Below are 21,946 nucleotides of genomic sequence, written 5' to 3'. Positions count from 1 at the left end.
GACTCCATCAAACAAAAAGCTTCTGCACAGCAAAAGAAATCATCGACAAGGCAAAGAGGCAACTATCTAAATGGGAGAATATATTTGCAAACAATGCCTCTGATAAGGGCCTAATATCCAAAATATCCAAAGAACTCATACAACTCAATAACAAAAAAACAAATAATCCAATCGAAAAAATGAGCAGAGGACTTGAAGAGACACTTCTCCCCAGAAGACATACAAATGGCCAACAAAAATATGAAACAATGCTCAACTTCACTAGGGAAATGTAAATCAAAAGCACAATGAGATACCACCATCTCACACCTGTTAGAATGGCTATCATCAACAGCATAAGTAATAACAAGTGATGGAGAGGATGTGGAGTAAAAGGAACCCTCATACACTACTGATGGGACTGCAAATTGGCACAATCACTATGGAAAACAGTATGGAGGTTCCTCAAAAAACTAAGAGTTTATCTACCATATGATCCACCAATCCCTCTACTGGGTGTTTGTTTACCCAAACAAACTGAAAACATTTATCCGAAAAGATATTTGCACACCGATATTCATAGCAGCATTATTCATGGTGTCCAGGACTTGGAAGCATCCAAAGTGTTCTACAATGGATGACTGAATGAAGAAGATGCGGTACATACATACAATGGAATATTACTCAGCTATCAGAAGAAATGAAATACTGCTGTTTGCAACAGCATGGATGGATACTGAGATAATCATGCCAAGCAAAGTAAGCCAGACAGAAAAAGTTGAAAACCATATGATATCACTCATATGTGGGATATAAATCTAAAAGCAACAAACAAACATGACAAACAAAGATTCATGGACATGGACAGTGGACTAGTGGTTACCAAAGAGATGGGGCGTGGGGAGGTAGATAGAGGCAAAAGGGATCAAATGTGAGGGAAAAAAAAATTCTAACTTTGGATGGTGAATACACAAAGCAATATATATACGACATGCCATTGAACTGTACACTTGAAACTTATTGGATTTTGTTGATGTCACCCCAATGATTTTTAATAGCAAAAAAATTAATATGAGAAAACATTGAAAGAAAATATGTGTTTTAGTCTGTAAGATTTTTTATTAATTAAAATTTTAGGATAAAGGAATTTAAAAAATCACTATGATGTTTTTAATTAGAAAAAACTTGAACTTTAAAGAACAGATTGCATAAATAGCTAGGGCCTCCAAAGTGAAAGAAAATAGTGACCTGCTTCATGTATACTCATAAAGGGCCGTGATTTTTTAAATAAAAAGCAAATTGTACTCATTGTTTCAAAGTCTGTTTGTGGGAATAATTATTCAGTTGACATCATATGACAATTCCTCTTACAGAAGAGAGCTTTACTCAAATCCAGCTCATATATAAACCTTCTATGGCAATCTGTATGGGAAGGGAATGAAATCTAGTACAGTTTTACAACCAACTCAGTATCTTAAGTGTTGGCACTAAGCAAAAATTTGAAGTAATCTAAGCAGTTTTAAAAATAATTGAGAATTATGACGATTTACTTTCGTAGGTGTTATCTTAAGATACAGAAGAGGATGGAATCTTAGGGGGAGCAGATACACTTACCTCAGGGTAATACACTCCACAAAGGCCAAGAGCCCATGAGGGGAAGAGGAGCAGATATTCATTCTGTACAATACTCTCATGAATAGCATTCTAAGGATTCTTACTAATTATAATTCAAAACTGTTAAGTTCTAATAACAACTGTGTATTTCCCTCACAAAATTATTTTCTTCTCAGAAGTAAAATCAGGAAAGGGAGTGAGCTCTGGAAAAAATTGTAAAGCTGAGTCTCAGGCACTCAAAATGTGCATACTGCTTCTTCAACCCCAGGATGTGACTTGCATTCCCATATCTTGCCTTATAGTCTCTTGTGTATGAAATACAGTTTGTGTAATTTGTCCTTGGAAAAATCATAGTGGAGTCTGAGAACCTTCTGGGGCATCAGTTTTTGTCCTTCAGTATCCTAAATTCAGATAATTTCAACATCCAGAAATATCCTTTGATTTGTTCTTTCTCTGATATCTCATGTCCTTGGGATCAAAGCCTCTTTCACTGGCACCAAATAACGCCCAGTGAGGAGTTTTGGCCATATAATCCTTTGCGCTGAAAGTTTTTGATCCACTGCTATCTTCATATTCCTGGATGAGCTCCTGGAAGCGGTTATAATCAATCCATGTCCACCATTCTTTATCAATCTTAAACTAGAAAGAAAAAAAGTAGTCAGGTCAGAAGTAAAAATATCTGTAAAAAAAATCAAATAAATATAAAAAAATGAGCTTGAACTTTTCTCCCTATCATGTTAAAGAAAATTCTTTCATGCTCCAGATATGGTTCCATATCAAAGCAGAATGTGCTATAGTCAAAGGAGAGTTTCTTTTCCCTTAGGACTACAGCTGTGCTGAACCTGGAAGACCCAATTGCTGAATAAAGAGTATATCTTAGAATTGAAAGTCAAGTTTATCTTAAGCAGTATCAATGAAAGAGGGTCTATTAGATTTTTTGGCATTATATGTTAACGGTCAAGCTAATTCTAATTCCTCTTGCTACTTTTTTATCTGGTATGAATTTTCATGGTTGTGTTAGTAGCACCCAGTAGAATCTTTTTCATTACTAAACTTTGCTTGCGTTATTAGTGAAAATTTAATCGACAACTTCTAATTCTGAAATGCTAACTTAATGACTCAAATTAGCCCTTTTAGCCTAACATGGATACCATATTTCATTAGTGGAAAGCCTTGTTAAAAATTTTAATTCTATAAAGGGATATAATCTAATTTTTACTCTCAAGAAAATTGCTTCTCAAAAGTCACTGTAGGATAATGACTAGGTATGAAGAAAACAAAGTAAATTAAGGAGGCTCTGAAGGAACTACTAATTGAACTGTGGAGGCTTTTAATTCTAACCGCCTAGTTGGCATTCATGTAAATGTATACTCTCTGATACTTGATTTATAAACAGACAAATCTGTTATGCCACTGTCTTTTTCAAAAACCTAATTTTGAACCAAGTTAAGTAACAATTTCATGTCTTAGCTGAGAAAAACATTGAAAATATATGTTCTTATATTTAGAATATTAAAATTTGAAGTTAAATGACATCTAATTTAAAAAACTTATTAAAGTATAGCTGGTATACAATATTATGTTAGTTTCTGATGTATAACATAGTGATTAGACATTTAGATACATTACGATGTGATTACCACGATAAGTCTAGTAACCATCTGCACCATGCAAAGTTATTATGATATTATTGACTATATTCCTTGTGCTGTATGGCAAGTGATTTTTTATCCTGAAGCTAAGAGCTTTCAAGGGGGAAAAATGCCAAAAAATGAAAAACTTTATCTATGAATCATAAGAAATTTTCTTCTAATAAGACCATACTTTGAAATGGTGCCCCAAGGGCTTTATGAACTCTACAACTCAAGATCTAAAATCCTATCTCCCCATCATTTTTTCTTCCAAGACTGACTACTCTTGACTGTTCTCTACTACTCTGAAAGCAATCACTGTCATCCAAACCTCAAAACTAGAGTCAAAGGTACCCTTTCCTTTCTTGGTCCCTCACAGAAAATGACTGGGCTCACTGATTCTTTCTTAGCAGCATTTCTATCACCATGCCTTGATACTGCCCTAACACAGACACTCAGTTTTGGAACTCTGCAAGTTTTCCAGCCGAATGATCTTGTGATTCCAGTTCTGGCTGCTTCCAACTTCTGTAGGCTGCCTAAGATTACTATGCCAACAGCAGATAAGAGCTCCATTACCTAGGACATATAGTCTAAATATCAAATCTCCATTTGGAGGCTCTTCATGAGCTAGACACCTCATGTGATTCCCATGCTGTTCCCTCTGTCTGATTAATACCTATTTAACCCTCAGGTCTCCTCAAATGTCCTTTGTTCTGGAAGGTCTTCCCAAATCACTTTAGACTATGACAGTTTCTCTGCCATAGGACCTCACTGTACTCTGAACTTGCCTAATGAGAGCATATTATAATTGCTTCTGTAGTTACCTCCCTCATCCCACCATGCCAAGACAGTTAGCTTTGTGACTATATCTGATGTATTATAATTTATGTTGTCACTAAGGACATAAAAGGGCCTAGCCTCTTTCTCCTTACCTCTTAACAAAGCTAGAAGGCTACGCAATGAAAAAAATTCCATCTCGAGAGACAGGATGGAATTTTGCTGCTATTGGCTCTACAGATAGTATGGACTATTTTCACAATGTACCCATGGTACAGGGCACAATGCTCACAAGTGACTGGAAATGGGATGACTTCTTTACTAATGCAGGAGTAAACATGTCATTAACAAGTATTAAGTAAAATAAGGCTGATTATGATGTCAACCTTTTATTCCTCCCTCCTAATAAGATTTATGGAGGGCCATCTATAAACCTGGCTCATCAAAGACATTTTAAAAAATTATAAAATAACATGGTGTGTGCAGTGAGTTAGGTTATACACAAGGCACTTTAGGAATGCAGAACAAAATGTGATAAATAACCACCCTAACCCCATCCCCTAGAGATTGGGCCTGCTAGAAGAGTCCTCTTAGGGGCTCCCGGCTTGGCTGGTTAAAGCAGATAACCATATTCTCTTCTTCCCTATGTCTTTTCCTCCCCTCAGGATTCACAATCCTGGTCTTCTTTCTCCCTCAAACTTTAACAATTACCACTTGCCATGGACATTCTAAGAGAGACTACAAGATTAGGTTGGATTAGAGGAATAGATTGAAAATTTTTGCCACAACCTGCAGTGAGAAATACATCTTATATCTAAACCTAGTACACACACAGGTACTGACACACACATATTCTGGAATCACAACTTTCATAAAACTATAGGCAATGTATTTCATTTAAAAAAATTGTTGGCTGTAACACACTAAATTGATTTCCTAACTCTAATACGGTTTAACGAAGATCGATCTGGTCTATTCTGACTACAATAAATTCCAAAGGTCACAGATGATCTCAAAAGCGCAATAAGGTATGGCCTTGACTAAATAAAGCCAGGCTGCTAAAGATTGATGAGCCAGTTTTATGGGCTCCCACTGTCCAAAACAATCAAATTGCTGTACAAAGGGTCATTATTTTCTTATCTTTCACACAGGGAAAATTTCCTTAAATAGAATAATGATGAATAAGTTCTTCATTACTTTAAATGTTTAAAAGATTCTATTAAAGAAACTTCTGGTTAAGATGGTGGAGTAGGTAAATACTGTGCCTACTCCACGATCACAACAAAATTACAACTAAACTACAGAACAACCATCATTAAGAACTGCCTGAAGTCTAGCTGAACAGGGTCCCTATAACCAGGAACATGCAGAAGAAGCCACATCAAGATTGGTAGGAGGGACAAAGAGATGCAGAATGGGTTGGTCCTAAACCCATGTGTGGTAGTTAAGAATCCGGAGGAATATCTCGGCTGCAGAGTCCTCACCAACCCACCCAACAAGGAGAGAGTGGTCCCAGACCCACAAAGGGTTCCCTAACCCGGGCCACCAGTGCTGAGAAGAGAAAGTCCCTATAACATCTGGCTGTGAAAAACAGCAGGAATCACAGTTGAGTGAGATGGAAGGCTGACAAAGACCTAGGAACTGCAGGTCCTAAAGGGACAGCCCACAGACTTGCTCATGGACTCACTGAGATCCAGAGCTGGGGTAGCTGCTTGGAAAGTGCCAGGGACCTACAAGGAGAAGCTGAACTGACCACCTTTAGGAAGAGGGCTAGAGAGGCAGAGATCAGGGCAGCTTACTCTAGGACAGAAGTGCTGTCAGACGCCATTGCTAGTTTATTGAGCCCTCCCCCCATACAGCCAACAGGTGCAGGCAGGTGCCAAGTCTGAGTCTCCACCAACATGGCTAACACCACGTATCCCACTCAGGTAATTCTCTAAGAGCCCACCCCACCTAACTCGAGCACTCCGCTGGAACCTCTTCCAGTGGCATTTCCATGCAAATGGCCAGTCTTGGCTCACGCTGAAGACTTTCCTAAAATCTCTCAAAGGTCTGCACACCCCAAACAAGCAGTGGCTGTCCTCAGCGTGCCTCATACCTCTTGCTAGGCAGCCCCAAGTCTGGCATTGGTTCATAGCTTAGCCTCTTCCAGGCACCTATAAGCCCAGCACAGGTAATCATCTGCAGATCATTTTGTAGCTTCTACCAAGTGCCTCCAGGCAAGACACAGGGAGTGGATGACTTTGGCCTACACCAAAGCACCTTCCAAGAGGCCCCAGAACCAACATAACTAGTAGCTGGCTTTACATCACACAAGAGCACCATCCAAGGAAATCCACAAATGATACACCCAAAGGGTACACTGAGTAGACACCAGAGCCCTGCTAAAGTGAATTCTGCTCCATAGAGTCAGCCCATGCACAATAGCTCATGTGCTTTAGCCATAGCCACTCTTCATTGCCAGTCAGCCTGAGGGCCAATCCCTCTCACTGAGGTATCAATAACAATCAAGGCTCAAATACAAGAGGAGGGCACATACAACCTACACAAAAGACAGCTGCGGAGCAAGCAGTTCAGGTGACAAAGGAGACTGCACCACTGGGCTCCACAGGACACTTATATAAAGCCACTCTACCAAAACTGGAAGACAAAGCAGATCTACCTAATACATACAAACAAACATAGGGAGTCAGCCAAAACGAGGAGACAAAGAAACATGCCCAAATTAAAGAACAGGACAAAACTCTAGAAAAAGAACTAAACAAAAAAGAGACAAGCAATCTACTACCTGCAGAATTCAAAACACTGGTTATAAGGATGCTCAGTGAACTTAAGAAATGAATTAAATGCCTCGGCGAGAACTTCAGCAAAGAGACAGGAAACATAAAAACTGAGATAGAAACCATGAAAAAGAATCAGTCAGAAGTGAAAAATACAATAACTGAAATGAAGAATACATTAGAGGGAATTTATAGTAGATTAAATGAAGCAGAAAATCCAGAGATTTGGAAATGAAGAACACCCAATCTGAACTGCAAAAAATAAATAAATAAATAAAAAAAGAATTTTAAACAATGAGGACAACTGAAGGGACCTCTGGGACAACATATGTACCAACTCTCACATCATAGGGGTACCACAAGGAGAAGAGAAAGATGAAAATTTATTTGAAGAAATATGATGGAACATCTCCCCAACATGGGTAAAGAAATAGACATACAAGCCCAGGAAGTGCAATGTCCCAAAAAAGATGAACCCAAAGAGACCTACACGAAGACACATCATAATTAAAATGTCAAAGGTTAGAGACAAAGAGAGAGTCTTAAAAGTAGCAAGAGAAAAATGGTTAGTTACATACAAAGGATCTCCCATAAGACTGATTTCTCAACAGATACTTTGCAGGCCAGAAGAGATTGGCACGAAATATTCAAAACGATGAAAAGCAAGGATCTGCAATCAAGATTATTCTACCAGCCAGGCTATCATTTGGAATCAAAGAACAGAAAGTGCTTCCCAGACAAGAAAAAGGTGTTTATCACCACCAAACCTATATTACAAATAATGTTAAAGGGACTTCTTTAAGAAGAAAAAGTAAACTTAAAAAAATATGAATAAGATGGTACTAACTACACAATAATTACTTTAAATGTAAGTGGTATACATGCTCCAATTAAAAAAAAAAAACTAGGATGGCTGAAAAGATAAGAATACATGATCCATGTATATTGCTGCCTACGAAGGAACTACTTCAGATTGAAACAAAAACAGACTGTAAGTAAAGGGATGGAAAAAATAATTCATGCAAATAGAAACAACAAAAAGGCAGGCACAGCAATATTATATCAGACGAAACAGACTTTAAAACATGTTATAACAAGAGACAAAGAAGGACATTTTATAATGATAAAGGGATTAATACAACAAGAAGAACAAGACAAGGATGTCTACTTTCATCACTTTCGTTCAACATAGTATTACAAGTTGTAGCCACAGAAATCAGACAATAATTAAATAAAATAATTCAAATTGGAAAGGAAGAAGTAAAACTCATTATTTGCAGATAACTTGGTACAATATATAGAGAACCCTAAAGACTCCATCAAAAAACTAATATAGAATAAATGAATTCAATCAAAGTAGCAGGATACACAATTAATCTTCAGAAATTAGTTGCATTTATACACTGATAAGAAACTATCAGAAAGAGGAATTTAGAAAACAATCCCATTTACAAATATATATAAAAAATAGAACACCTGGGAATGAACCTAAAAAAGGAGATAAAAGACCTCTACTCAGAAAACTGTAAGATGCTGATGGAAGAAAATGAAGAAGATACAACTGAATGGAAGGCTAGACCATGATCATTGGCAGGAATAATTAACACCTTTAAAAGGTCCATACTACCCAAAACAATCTACAGATTTAACGTGATTTCTATTGAAACACAAATGGCAGTCTTTAAAGAACTAGAAGAAACAATACTAAAATTTATATGGAACCATTAAAGACCCAGAATAGCCACAACAACCTTGAGAATGAAGAACAAAATTGGAGTTATCACACTGCCTGATATCCAACTACACTACAAGGCTATTGTAATCAAAACATCATGGCACTGGCCTAAAACCAGACACATAGATCAATGGAACAGAAAAGAGAACCCAGAAGTAAACCCATGCCTATATGGTCAATTAATTTATGGCAAAAGAGGCAAAAATATAGAATGGAATAAAAACAGTCTCTTCAAGAAATGGTGTTGAGAAAACTGGCCACATGTAAAACTTGGAAAATGGATCACTTTCTTACACTATATACAAGAATAAACCCCAAATGGACTGAAGACTTAAATTTAAGAACTGAAATCATAAAACTCCAAGAAGAAAACAGGGGCAGTAAACTCTCTGATATCGCTCTGTAACTGTTTTTTTTTTTTTTTTTTAAATATGTCTCCTTGGGTAAGAGAAACAAAAGAAAAAATAAACCAATGGGACTACATCGAACCTAAGAGATTTTGCATAGCAAAGGAAATAATCAACAAAATCAAAAGATCAGGAGAAAACAGTATTAGATTTTAGTAGCTGAATAAAGATATCAAATGTTAGTTGAAAAGATGAGGGATGAGCACTATAACTAGCTTAGCAGACCCAAAAGAGCTAAATTTTAAACTAGTCTGAAAAATCCAAAATTCAATTTATGCTTCAGAATTCCCCAAAGGCACAGAGCTGGTGGCACCAGTCACTCCTGGAAGTAGAAGCAGCGAAGACACTAACTTTCTCCCCCAAAAGCCTGACAACAGATTTACATTCTATTTAAGAAATTGTTAGAATCCCAAGTTCCTGACCTCCTGTACACACATACAAGTGAGCAGGTGCCTAACATGCCCACTACATTCTCCAATAGAAAAAGAAAATAGGTTTATTCTCAGAAGACAATAAAAGAAAATTCTATGGACTAACAAGGAAAGGGCTATCATACCAAAATTGAAAGATTAGAATAGCCCTATTCCCTATCTGCTTTCTGACCTCTGATGGCCATGCAAGGTGGAGAAATTAGAAGACCTGCTGACCAGCTAAAGAGGATGGACTGCATACTGAATTTGGGTTCCCTGCAGAGTGACACAGCTAGATTTCTGTAAGAAAAAGTTGAGCCCAGTCCTCTCACGTAAGACTCCCAATATGCTTTTTAGTCTCTCACTTCAATATGAGAAGAAAACTAATGACCATCTGAGGAAAACTTCTAACGTGAAAGAGAGATCAAAATAAAAAGAAAAGAGTAACAAAGTAAACAGAGCCTAGTCAGGAAAAAAAAGACAAAAAAAATACAAACAATTAAACTCCAACAACTACCCTTAAAAATGAGAGAAGATACTGTATTCATTTAAAAAGTTACACTATAAAAGGAAACAAAGAATGAAAAAGACCTTAGATTTTAAAACTATAGGAAGAGAAATGAAAGATTCAAAAGAAAAGTTAATAAAGAAAATTTTCTATAATACAGCGTAAAACAGATAGAAAGAAAACATTTAAAAAAAAAAATTAAAGGACTAGCCTGAGACCCAATTTCAAAATAATAGTTCTTGAAAGAAAGGAGAAATATAGAGGAAATTCTCAGTGCAATAATTCTGGAAAAATTTTAAGAAGTAGAGGCCATGAATTTCCAGATTAAAGAGGTCTATAAAGGATAAAAGTAGACACACTGAGGCACGTCTCAGGGAAATTTCAAAACAATGATGATAAAGAGCAATCTAATAAGGAAAACATGGTCATATACAAAGGATTAAGACTCAGAATGCCTTCAGAGTTCTCAGCAACCACCATGAAAGCTAAAAGACAGTGCTACAACTGCAAAGGGAAAACAGTGTCCCACTTAGAATTCTATATCTTAGCAGAACTATGGATCAAGTGTGTACAGAGAATAAAAGTATCTTTAGATATTTAAGTTCTCAATGAACTGTACCTCTTACATATCCCTTCTATTGGAATCTATTGGAAGATGTTTCACCTGAATGAGGAAGTAAATCAGAAAGAGACATGGAATCCCAGAAATAAGATACCTCACACAGGAGAGAGCTGAAGGAAATCCAGTAAGGTAGCTTTGCCTCCAAAGTAGGTGGGCCAGAAAGGGCCTCTACAGACTCCTTTAAAAAAAGTGAACCTGTTGAAATAATTAGGTGTTTTGGGTTTATCATTCAAAAATGCTTAATAAATAACAGATGTGTTCATTTATCAAAACCCAACACATTTGAAAGTCTGAGAAGACAGAGAGATGATGGCAGAGAATTTAAGAGCTGATTTAGCTAAAAAACACAGAAATCTAGACACAGAAAAAAGAAGATAAATATTAACTCCAAAGAAATTTAAAAAATTGCTGGAAACAAACAGCATGCATAGGAAATTGCACTGTTCAGCAGTAATAGTGTTCATATGATCATAATAATGTATAAAATTATTTTATACATTTGTTGGGGAGGTAGGAGAATAATAAAGGATGTAATGAGAAAAGGTAGAAGAGAGCTTAACTCCTATCTTCCATAGTACAAAGTATAGAGATAAAGAGCAAACAGAAAAAAACAAACAAACAATAAGTAGTAGCAATATTAAGTATATTACTTAGAGATATAAAGACAAATGCCAAAAGAACCACCTAGAAAAGTTGAAAGTGGTTGTCAGTTGAGAGGGCTGGGGAAAGGAGGTATGTGTTTGAGGAGAGGATGAAGAACTGCTGATTTTTGTAATATACTTTAATTCTTTAAACCCTGCCTATGTAGAATTTGATGAAAAATAAATAAAGTTTAAAAATAGTAATGACCAATCCATCCAAGTGAGGAAAGAGTGTATTATTAACAAGCCAAGCCAACAAATATAGAAATGGAGTAAAGGAGATCTGAAAGACAATGGTAGTGACAGATGCTTAGGAAGTCTTACTGTATACTAGGCACTATGTGTGGTCCTCTACCTTGTGTAATCCACTTAACAAAGACATGTGGTTGGATTCTCATCTTTAAAATGAGGGCAAAAGTCCAAAAAACCTAAGTAACAAATTTGCTGAAGGTCTCATCATCTGTAAATAGAATAGCCACAATTCAAACTTGGGACTGTTCCAGAGCCTATGGTCATTACACTGTCCTGCATTATCTATTAGCTGTCAAACTGAAAAAAATGACAAAACAATAAGAACCATCATATTTGTCAAGTATCTTTAAGTGCCAGGAGAGAATTTTTTACCCCTGGACTTATTTATATATAATACTTCTATGTTAGCTCTCTTTATTGAACTGATCTAAAAGTTACAGAAAATGATCTGTATATTTCAAATTCTTAGTGTTCTTAAATCTTCCTCAGCATAAAGTCTAAACAATGAGCACAATAAGGAGAGGCATGCTTTCTATGAATTATTTCTCTACTCAAGTACAGCACAGCAGAGACAATTTTAGATCTAAGGCAAATGCCGGTGAACCAAAAACTTTATTTGCAGCCTCTAAAGTTAGTCTGTCCAACCTTTGATTGGTTCTGTTTTACTTACACAGCTTTCACCCCTTCTGAGAAAAAAGCAATTAAAAAATAAAAATAAAACTGCCATCGTGAGAGATATTCCTATTACCTTAAACAATTCCTAATATTAAATGTGAGCATGTTGCTTCTTTTTTGTAGGTGAAGAACTGATTTCCCTTTATTTTTATTCTATCTTCCATATAGACAAATCCTTCAAACTCAAAATGTCACGAACAAAAATTCTTGCCATTTGGCCTGTCCTATCCTGTCTCGACCATTCTTTGCTGAAGTTATTCCAGCTTTTAAATTATAACTACTGTGTAGCTACTGAAAAGTTCTAATCATTCAAAGGCATCATATTTCTACACATCTAAGAGTTAAAATGAGGAAATCCTGCATATAAGCTGAAAAGAACAAGTCAAGACCTATTTATTAACATCACCACTAAAGGTATTTTGTATGAATATTCATTCCTTCATGTGATATTGTAGTTTTCTTTATTCAAATGATCAGCACCTTTAGAGAAGAGCCTTTATTACGAGCCTGCTATAGGTAAGGCACTACTGTAGATGCTTTACACACATTACTTAATTTAGCCATCATGATAACCCTATAAATAAAGTTACCCATATTTGGCAGATAAGAAAAATATGAAAAGGTGAGGTTGAGATTTGAAAACAGATATAGCAGTACGAAGTTCGAAATCCCCAAGGCCACTCCCACTTCTGTCACCAATTTCAAATTTAAGGATTCACCAGCCCACTTCAGGTTTCACAATTTACTGGAAGAAACCACAGAATTCATTGAAAGACGTTAAGACTCATAGTATGGCTTATTACAGCATAAAGATATAGAGTCCAAGTTCTACACATGGAGGTTCCAGTTATCCTCTCCTAGTGGAGTCTAGGACAGTGTTAACATCCTCCAGCAATGACGGACAACAGACATGGAATGTTGCCAACCTAGATAGCTCACCTGAGTCTCAGTGTCCAGTTTTTATTGGGGTTCAGTCACCCACACATAGTTGATTACCAAGTGGCTGACCTTAGTGTCTGGCCTCTCTGAAGGTTTAGCAGATACTGTGTAACCTAAAGCCCCCACCCTAAATAACAAGCTCAGAGTAGACTATCTAGTGTAGCCCGAGACCTCCAGATAAACATAGACACTTAGCAGGCCCAATATTCTAAGAGTTTAGAGATCACCTCCTAGAAGCTGAGGGCAAAGGTCAGCCCCTTCTTTGGGTAAAATAAATCCTTTAATGTATAATTGGATCTCAAAATCCATATATAATCAACAAAGTAGAATAACACAAACATATGAATCATATATACCATTTTCATTTTTGCACTCTTACAAAGGGTTTTTTAATGTGATTTTAGTATCAATCATTTTCTAAGTTGGGCCCTCCAAACATATGGTAATACTTACAAACCAAACAACTGAAGTACTGGTTAAAGGATGGAAGAGGAGCTGTCAGGCTTTCTTATAACTCAGAAGTACATGTTAATTGGGAAGGGGTAGAAGAAATCCCAGGGTAGTCTGCTATGAGATAGTGGCAGCCTGAACATGGCTACCACCTTTTTTCTGACTTTAATGGTGATAAGCAGTATTCACACGGCAACAGCTGCTTGGGGAACCATTCGTCTTAGGAAAACTACAAAACTACAACAATGAGATTGAACTCTAGATATATCCAAATGCAATTAAAAATGTTTTTAAATCTAGGAACAATTTGTGGGGTTTCAATCTTAATCTCCAATTTTGTTGGAGTAGAGCCAAGTCCTCTTAGCAGTAACACCAAAATGCCATTTTCTCTGACATTTCTCTGAGAATTACTTGGAGCAATCAGGCTTCTGATAAGAGTTAAGTTCCACATGTAACACAGAAGGAAAAATATTCAGTACGTTTTGTTAAGAGAACACTGCATAAAACCTAAACGAAGAAACAAAATTCCTTTCTTATTCTAAGAGGGCAATGTGTGGGGAGGTGACAGCTCTTGTTCTCTCTCTTTACAGTTTACAAGTTTAGAAAGCCAACAGGGAGGCCTCTCTGACCAGTGTTTAATTATGCACAGGGTCTTAAATTTGGCATAAATTTCCTCAGAGTTGATGATGTTGGAGGAGATCATAGAGATTGCTTCCTGGTGAGCGAGGGTTAGGAAATCTTTACCTTGTTTCCAACTGACACTTCTCTTTCCCTATCTTGTCTAACTGCTCTGTAGCATTTGAAAAACAGTATAATGTAGTGGTCCAAAGTAGGCTCTGAATTTTGAAAGATATGTGATTGAATTTTAGCTGTCCCTTTGGATAAGACTTATACTCTCTTAGCCTGAGTTTCCTCCTTTGGAATAACAGGAAAAACAGTATATATGATTCATAAGATTTTTGTAAGAATTGAATTAATGCATGAACAATTGTTATTCATTGTTGAGTTTATCAGCAGACACAAACTAAGGGAGAAAAAAAACCCCAAAACACTAAGGAATGATACCAGACATCTGGTCAATGATGAAAGATACCAGGAGATAATGAAAAGATTATGCTGAAAGACAACTGAAAAATATCTTCAAAGTACCAGGAGGAAATACATCAATTCAGAGTTTTCTACTCTGGTAACCTATTAAGAGCAAAACTGAAAAAATGACATTTCAGGGAGAAAAAGGCTAAGTTTACCATTCACTTCAGTGAGAAGGAAACTGCATCTAGTAGGAACAACTGAGATGCAAGAAGCAATGGGAAATCAAGAAAGTGGGATTTATATGGATTCACTGGAAGTGGGATTTATATGGATTATATGGATAAGCAAGCGTTAATTGAAGTAAGGAGTATTGAGGAATCCTTGTATTGTGCTGAAGGAGGAAAATAATGCCAATCAACTTTAGAATTAAGTACAAATTTAAAAAAATATAAGAGTACAGGATTCTGAAAAGATGGTTGAGTAGGAAGCATCAAGATACTTCTTCCCACCCAGACAAAAATTATACTGGCAGAATCTGTGTAATGTAACCACAATGAAATTCTGAAGTCTATTGAAGCCTTGCAACTTTCAGAGGAAGGCTTGGATTGTAAATTGCAGTTAATTTCAGTCAAATTCACCTTAGATCATTAGCAGCTTCCCATATCCCACTCCCTATCTCCATAGCAGTCAGCTGTGAACATGTTCCTGAAGCAGCCTACATGCAGCCTGTGGAGGAGTGGGAAGGGGGCAATAAGGACCCTGTCCTCCAAACACCGGAGATCTGTATATTGATTATTGATTACTTATTCAGATCATAGAAATATAAATGGATTAAACTCTCCAATAAAAAAACAGAGACTGGCAAAATGAATAAAAGGAAACATAATTCAACTATATGGTGTCTACAAGCTTACTTTATAGCCAAAGACTATATATAAAATGAAAGGATGGAAAAAGACAGTCCATGCAAAAAGTAACCAAGAGAGCAGACTTGGTTTAACTAATCAAACAAAATGAATGTCAAATGAAACAAAGAACTATATATTAATAAAAGGTTAAATAAAGCAAGAAGATATATAAGAATTATAAAGATTTATGAACCTAATCATAGATCACCAAAATATATGAAGCAGATATTGACAGAATTGAAGGGAAGAACAGATGGTTCTACATTAATAGTTGGAGACTTCAATAACCCACTAACAATACTGAAGAGAATAACCAGACAGAAGATTAGTAAGGAAGTAGATAACACAATAAATCAACTAGATATAACAGATATACATAGAACATTCTGCCCAAGACAAAATACAAATTCTTCTCAAGTATACATGGGACATTTTCTAGGATAGACCACATGTTTAGATCACAAAATTTGTCTGACATACAAATTAAGTCTAAATATGTTTTAACAGACAGAGATCATACAAAGTATTTTCTCCAACTACAACAGGATGAAATTAGAAATCAGTAACTGAAGGAAAACTGAAAAATGCTCATTTTTGTAGAAATTAAACAAAACACTCTTAAACAGCCAATGAATCAAAGAAGAAACCACAAGGAAAGTTAGAAAATACTTAGAAACTAATGACAGTGAAAACACCACATATCAAAACTTATGGGATACAGAGATTTATAGCTATAATTGCGTACTTTAAAATAAGAGAATAACCTCAAATTCAACAGCCTAACTTTACAACTAAGGAACTTGAAAAAGAGCAAACTGAACTGAAAGATAGCATAAGGACGGACATAATAAAGGTTAGTGAAGAGATAAACAAAATGGAGAACAGGAAAACAAAACAAACAAAAAAACACTAAAACCAAAAGCTGATTTTTCTAAAAGATCAACAAAATTGACAAAATTTTGGCTAGACTGAGAAAAAAAGAGAAAAGACTCGAATTACTAAAATCGAAAATGAAAGTAGGGACCTGCAACCAAGTCTATAGAAATAAAAAGGATTATAAGAGCATACTTGGAATGACTAAATGAGATAATGTAGATAAAATGGACAAATCCCTCAAACTTTCCTCAAAACTGAAGAGGGAATACTTTCTAACTTGGTCTATGAGTCCTGCATACAAAAGCCAGACAAAGATACTACAATATAACTACATACTAATATCCCTTATTAACAATGATGCAAAAATCCTCACCAAAACAATATCAAACCAAATTTAGCACAATATTAAAAGGATTATACATCAAAACCAAGTGGGATTTATTCCTGGAATGCAAAAATGGTTCAACATATGAAAATCAATGTAATATACCACATTAACAGAATGAAAGGGGAAAAAACATATAACCATCTCAACTGATGCAGAAAAAGCATTTGACAAAATACTATTTCATGATAAAAACATTTAACAAACTTGGAATAGAAGTAAACTACCTTAACATTATAAGAGCCATGTATGAAAAACCCACCATGAACATCATACTTGATGATGAAAAACTGAAAGATTTTCCTTTAAGGTCAGTTAACGAGACAAGTATGTCCACTTTCATCACTTCTATGTAACACATTACTAGAAGTCCTAACCAGAGCAATTAGGCAAGAAATAGAAATTTTCAACGTCCAAATAAAAAAAGAAGTAAAATTATCTTATTTGCATGCAAATCTTCTCCCGAGATCTGTCCCTTGAGATTGAATCAAATGGTGGTGAATGCTTGAGCTAAACTGGAGCTACAGCCACCATACCAGGTTATATGAAAATGGAGAAGCAAAAGAACCAAATGGGAGGGATGAAGTAAGGGGAAAAAAAGAAAGAACACATTCAGAAAGACGGACAGGTGAATGTGGCCACTCCTTTTATAACCATAACTTTTGTAGTTTTTTATTTTATGTTTAGGTCTATGATGAATGTTGAAAGCTATAAGATCTGTATATAGATTCTTCTTTTTTTTTCATGATATATGGATGTCCAATTGTTTAAGTATCGTTTGTTGAAAAGATTATTCTCTCTCCATTAAATTGCCTTTGCTTTGTTGTCGAAGATCAGTTAACTATATTTTTGCGGTTCCATTTCTGGCCTTTCTATTCTGTTACATTGACATTATAGGTTTTCTAAACCTATAGGACTTTATAGCACAAATACTGAGTCTTGAAGTATCCAAATTAAAAAAAAATCATTTAGGTGGTTGGAGAATCCAAGGAAAAGATGCAGATTGTGACAAGAGAATCCAACTAAATTATAAATATGTGAAATAACTTCAATGAAGTGGGGCGTGGGAGGGGAAAAGGTATTGAAAAAAATAATTTTGGAAATGAGTGAAGCCTTTAAGACTAAAGGCAAAAGGATTTACACATAAGCACTGTATTCTATTGTTCAAAATTCTGATACTAATATACATATATCCTGGCATTGAACAATTGAGTATATAGATGACTGATAACTGGAGCTAGGTTTCTCACTGTTAGAGTGGGAATTTATAAGTAAGCAAGAAGAGGAGGATAGAAAGAATCACATGGTAATGGATTAAAGTATGAAACATCAGTATGTTCGGCTTAATATAAACACAAACGGTTATATATAGAAATATTTATAGACATGTGTACATACAAAGATTAGTATATGTAGATATATTTCCTTGCTCTATCATCTGAGAGGGACTAAAAGAAATGATACTTTAGTAGCAACAAACACATCTTCACCCAGATCTTAGTTTCTAACACCATCTTCTAACAAAAGGAACCAGGACTCCTGAGAGAAATGGCTGATTCTAGGACTGGTACAGGACATATACAAGATGAGCCTTGAGCATCTTGCAGTGGTAGAAAGTAAGGAAGTGCTCAATTGAAACAAAAACAAACTCCCTGCCCACCACTGATGCAGAAAGGGGTGTAGGATGTCAAAAGAGCACAGGAACCAACTAAAAGAGCTCCTAACGGCTAAAGCTAGAAGATTTTGAGCAAAAGAAATAAAACAGTATTAGATTATAACTCAAAGTATAAAACGCCCATGAGTCCATACTGATATAAAAATTAATACATTAATATGAGAAGAAGAGACAAATGTATTCAAAAGAATTCCAAGTAATTTACATAGATACTCCACTGTCAAGGATGTGGAGCATAACTCTCATTCCTTAAATATGGGCTGCATACAGTGATTTCCTTCCGGAGGGGATTGTACAGAGAGGCAGAGGGAAGAGTAATTTTATAGTAGAGAAACCTGACAAACACTACCTCATCTGGCTGAATCAAGGACATCAATAGTCATAAATAATATTGACAGTATGCATCCTTAACATGACGCAATGAAAATGGTGCTTCACCTCTGTGATTATTCTGGTCGGTTTGCAGACTGACAGGACCAAGGTTACATTTAAGCTGCAAACCCAAAAGCAGAAGGCTGATTGTACCTCCTCATCCTAGCTATCCCCTCCAAAGCACAAGTCTACCCTCTTCTAATAGACAGGCAACTGCAGTCATCTCTTTGTCCCTCTAGCTCAATCTTGGAACTAAAATAGGCTGACTTATTTGTTTTAATGTGAGTATGTTGCGGAGAGCGGATTGCAAGCTGACGAGGTCCTTACAATCTGTGAGGTCAACCAAGGGTTGCTTTGCCTCAAGAACCCTCCTAAGCATGAGGAAGTACGAACTGATTGGAGAACAGTGCGGTGTTACTCCAAGACAGGAAGTACGCTCATAGCTGGGAGCAGATGGAACTGCAAAAGATCATAGCAGGGTGTGGGTTGGGTGATTGTGCAGAGGATGATCTTATCCTAGCCAGCAATTGTATGCTCTTGTATAAAAACAGCTTGTAAAAATAAAACTGGGCCACTACTCCATCATCAGTGGATAGTGGACCTCCTGATCCCAGCTTTCTGTCTTCTTTCTTTTCTCAATCTCCCACCGTTCCCACTCAGGTACATTTTTCAGAGCCGTGCTGGACATGGCAGGATTTACCACTCACTGGATGCAGCAGTCTGTTATATCTTTACTTTGTTCAACATCAGAGAAACTCACTGAATGTTCTATTCCTATACCTTCCCACCAACTAAGGAGCTTGCCTCTTACCAATGGCAGGAACTTTATCTAGAGTCTAAACATCACTTCTAAACAACAAAATTGTTCTAAAAAATAATCACCTGTTTCAATATATATTCACTATAATAATTAAGAACTGCTTTGCATGTGGTGTAGCATATGGCAATGACAAAATCACTGCACTGCAAATGACCGCAGAGTATTCTGGGTATGAATAGGGTAATATAATTATAATGGACTCTCCAGAGGCTATTTCATATTGTGAAAATCTTAGATATTTATATGTCATTTAAATGTAAATATTTAACCAATACTTGGGATCTCCCTAGAATTTTTTTGTTTAAGATTTACCTTACATTTGGGGCTATATAGTATTCTGCCTCAGATGGAATTTCAAATTTCTGAAACAGGTAAAGAAAAAAATGCCTCATTTGAGGGATTTTCAATGCTCTGCCACATTGCAGTGTGGGTTCTTACTTCTGCTAGCTAACTTAACTAGAATCAGAAAAGTACAGTACTGTGGATAGGAAAGACTTTCAGCAAGCATAGGTAGGTATCAATTTCCTGCTGCAAAAACAACAACAACAACAACAACAAAAAACAGAGAGGAATGGTGAATGACAAAACAACTGGATTTAAGAAACAACAAGCAAATCACTGATGACCTTTAAAATGGCAAGATGGAACAATGTATTTGATTTCAGAAGGTAAGACAATGAAAAAGGAAAGTAGATGAAGGAGAAGAGGCTGTTAATTCACTAAACAAATAGAGATACCCAAATTGTTTAGGATATATATAAAAGCATTTGTCATACCAAGAAACAGGAAAATCTCAACTTCAGTGAAAAAAGGCAACCTAACACCAACATCAAGGTGATGCATACATTGGGATTATCTGATAAGGATTTTAAAGCAGCCATCATAAATATGCTTCGATGGGCAATTACAAACACTTGAAATAAATAAAAGATAAGGTTAAATAAAAGAAAGAACCAAATAGAAATTCTAGAATTAAAAAATACAATAACCAAGATAATAAAATTCAATGGTTCGGTTCAATGGCAAACGGGAAAACAGAAGAATCAGTGAACTTGAAGTTAGAATAATAGAAAGTGCCTAATCTTAACAATAAAGAAACAAAGACAAACAAAGCCAAGGAGACCTATGACTCCATAACAAAAGATCTAACATTAAATTACAAAGTCCCAGAGAGAGAAGGGAAAGAGAGTAAGGCTGAAAAAAGGTATTTGAAGGGACAATGACTAAAAATTTCCAAAATGTGTAAAATATGTAAACTTACAGATTTAAGAAGCTGAGCATACCTCAAACAGAAAAGATACCCAAGTCATAACACATCATAATCAAACTTCTGAAAACTAAAGATTGGAAAAGTAAAAAAACTGAAAAAAAAAAAAAAACCCAGTAAGAGAGAAACACCACTGTACTTACAGAGAAAAACAAATAACGAGATTTTCAAATTTTTTTTTAAATCATTACCTTCAAAAAGACAAAAGGAAGTATTGGAAGAACCATCAATCTAGAATTCCTAACAGCAAAACTATCCCATAGAAATTAAAAGAAAACCAAGAAGTTGTCAGATTAAGGAAAACTAAGAGATCCTGGTTACATCACACTGCTCTAAAAAAATCTCTAAAGGAAGCTCTTCGGACAGATGGAGAAGATTCAAAGGGAATTGGAACGTGAGGAAAGAACAAAGAGCAACAGAAAGAGTAAACATATGGGTAAAAAAGTTCTTCATTTGAGTTTTCTAAATCACATTTTATGGTTAGAGCAAAAATTATAACATTATCTGATATGGTTTTCAATGTACATGCAGGAAGTATTTAAGACATTATAATTGGCGAGGGTAAGGAACTTTAAAGGGAGGTAAGGGTTTTACATTTCACTCAAACTAGTAAAATGCTGATACTGGTAGACTGTGATATATATATGTAACGTAATACCTAGAAAGACTACTAAAAAGTCTGTAAACAGGTCAACTCAACAATGCTATAGATTAAGTCAAAATGGAATTCTTAAACAGATGAACAGATATATTAAAAAAGCATGACATGACCATATATTATCTCTAAGAAATTCACTTCAAATATATAAGTTGGTAGAAAGTAAAAGGATGGAAAGTGATATACCACACAACAGCAATCAAGAGAAAGCACAAATGGCTATATTATCATCCGAAAGCAAAATACTCAGGGCAGAGAGGGATATTATATAAAAAAGAGTCAAATACACCAAGAAGATATAGAAATCCTGAATCTGTATGCTCCAAACAACACAGTTGCAAAATATGTGAAGCAAAAAAAATAATGGAACTGAAAGGAGACACAGAGAAACTCACAATTACAGTTGAAGACTTCGACACTTCTCACTCAATATCGGATAGAACTATACAGATAATCAGCAAGGATACAGAAGAACTCAACACCACCACCAACCAACAGGTTGAAATAAACATTTAACACTAACTCCAAAGTAG

The 21,946-nt window shown here is 35.8% G+C and overlaps 1 protein-coding gene across 2 annotated transcripts in view; it reads right to left on the bottom strand.

The window, feature by feature from the left end:
• Positions 1-1,135: 1,135 nt before the first annotated feature.
• LOC107507429 (S-adenosyl-L-methionine-dependent tRNA 4-demethylwyosine synthase TYW1) overlaps positions 1,136-21,946 on the bottom strand; it is a 182,541-nt gene continuing 161,730 nt past the window's right edge. For both annotated transcript variants that reach the window (XM_016138517.2, XM_016138518.2), the window contains exon 16: positions 1,136-2,232. In XM_016138517.2, coding sequence (XP_015994003.2) covers positions 2,011-2,232 — 222 coding nt within the window. In that variant the 3' untranslated portion in view covers positions 1,136-2,010. The remainder of the gene's footprint in view (positions 2,233-21,946) is intronic.

Source organism: Rousettus aegyptiacus, unplaced genomic scaffold, assembly GCF_014176215.1.
Source record: "Rousettus aegyptiacus isolate mRouAeg1 unplaced genomic scaffold, mRouAeg1.p scaffold_m13_p_8, whole genome shotgun sequence".
NCBI lineage: Eukaryota > Metazoa > Chordata > Mammalia > Chiroptera > Pteropodidae > Rousettus > Rousettus aegyptiacus.
Note: the sequence above shows the minus strand (reverse complement) of the source record. Positions and strands in the feature narration are given on the sequence as shown.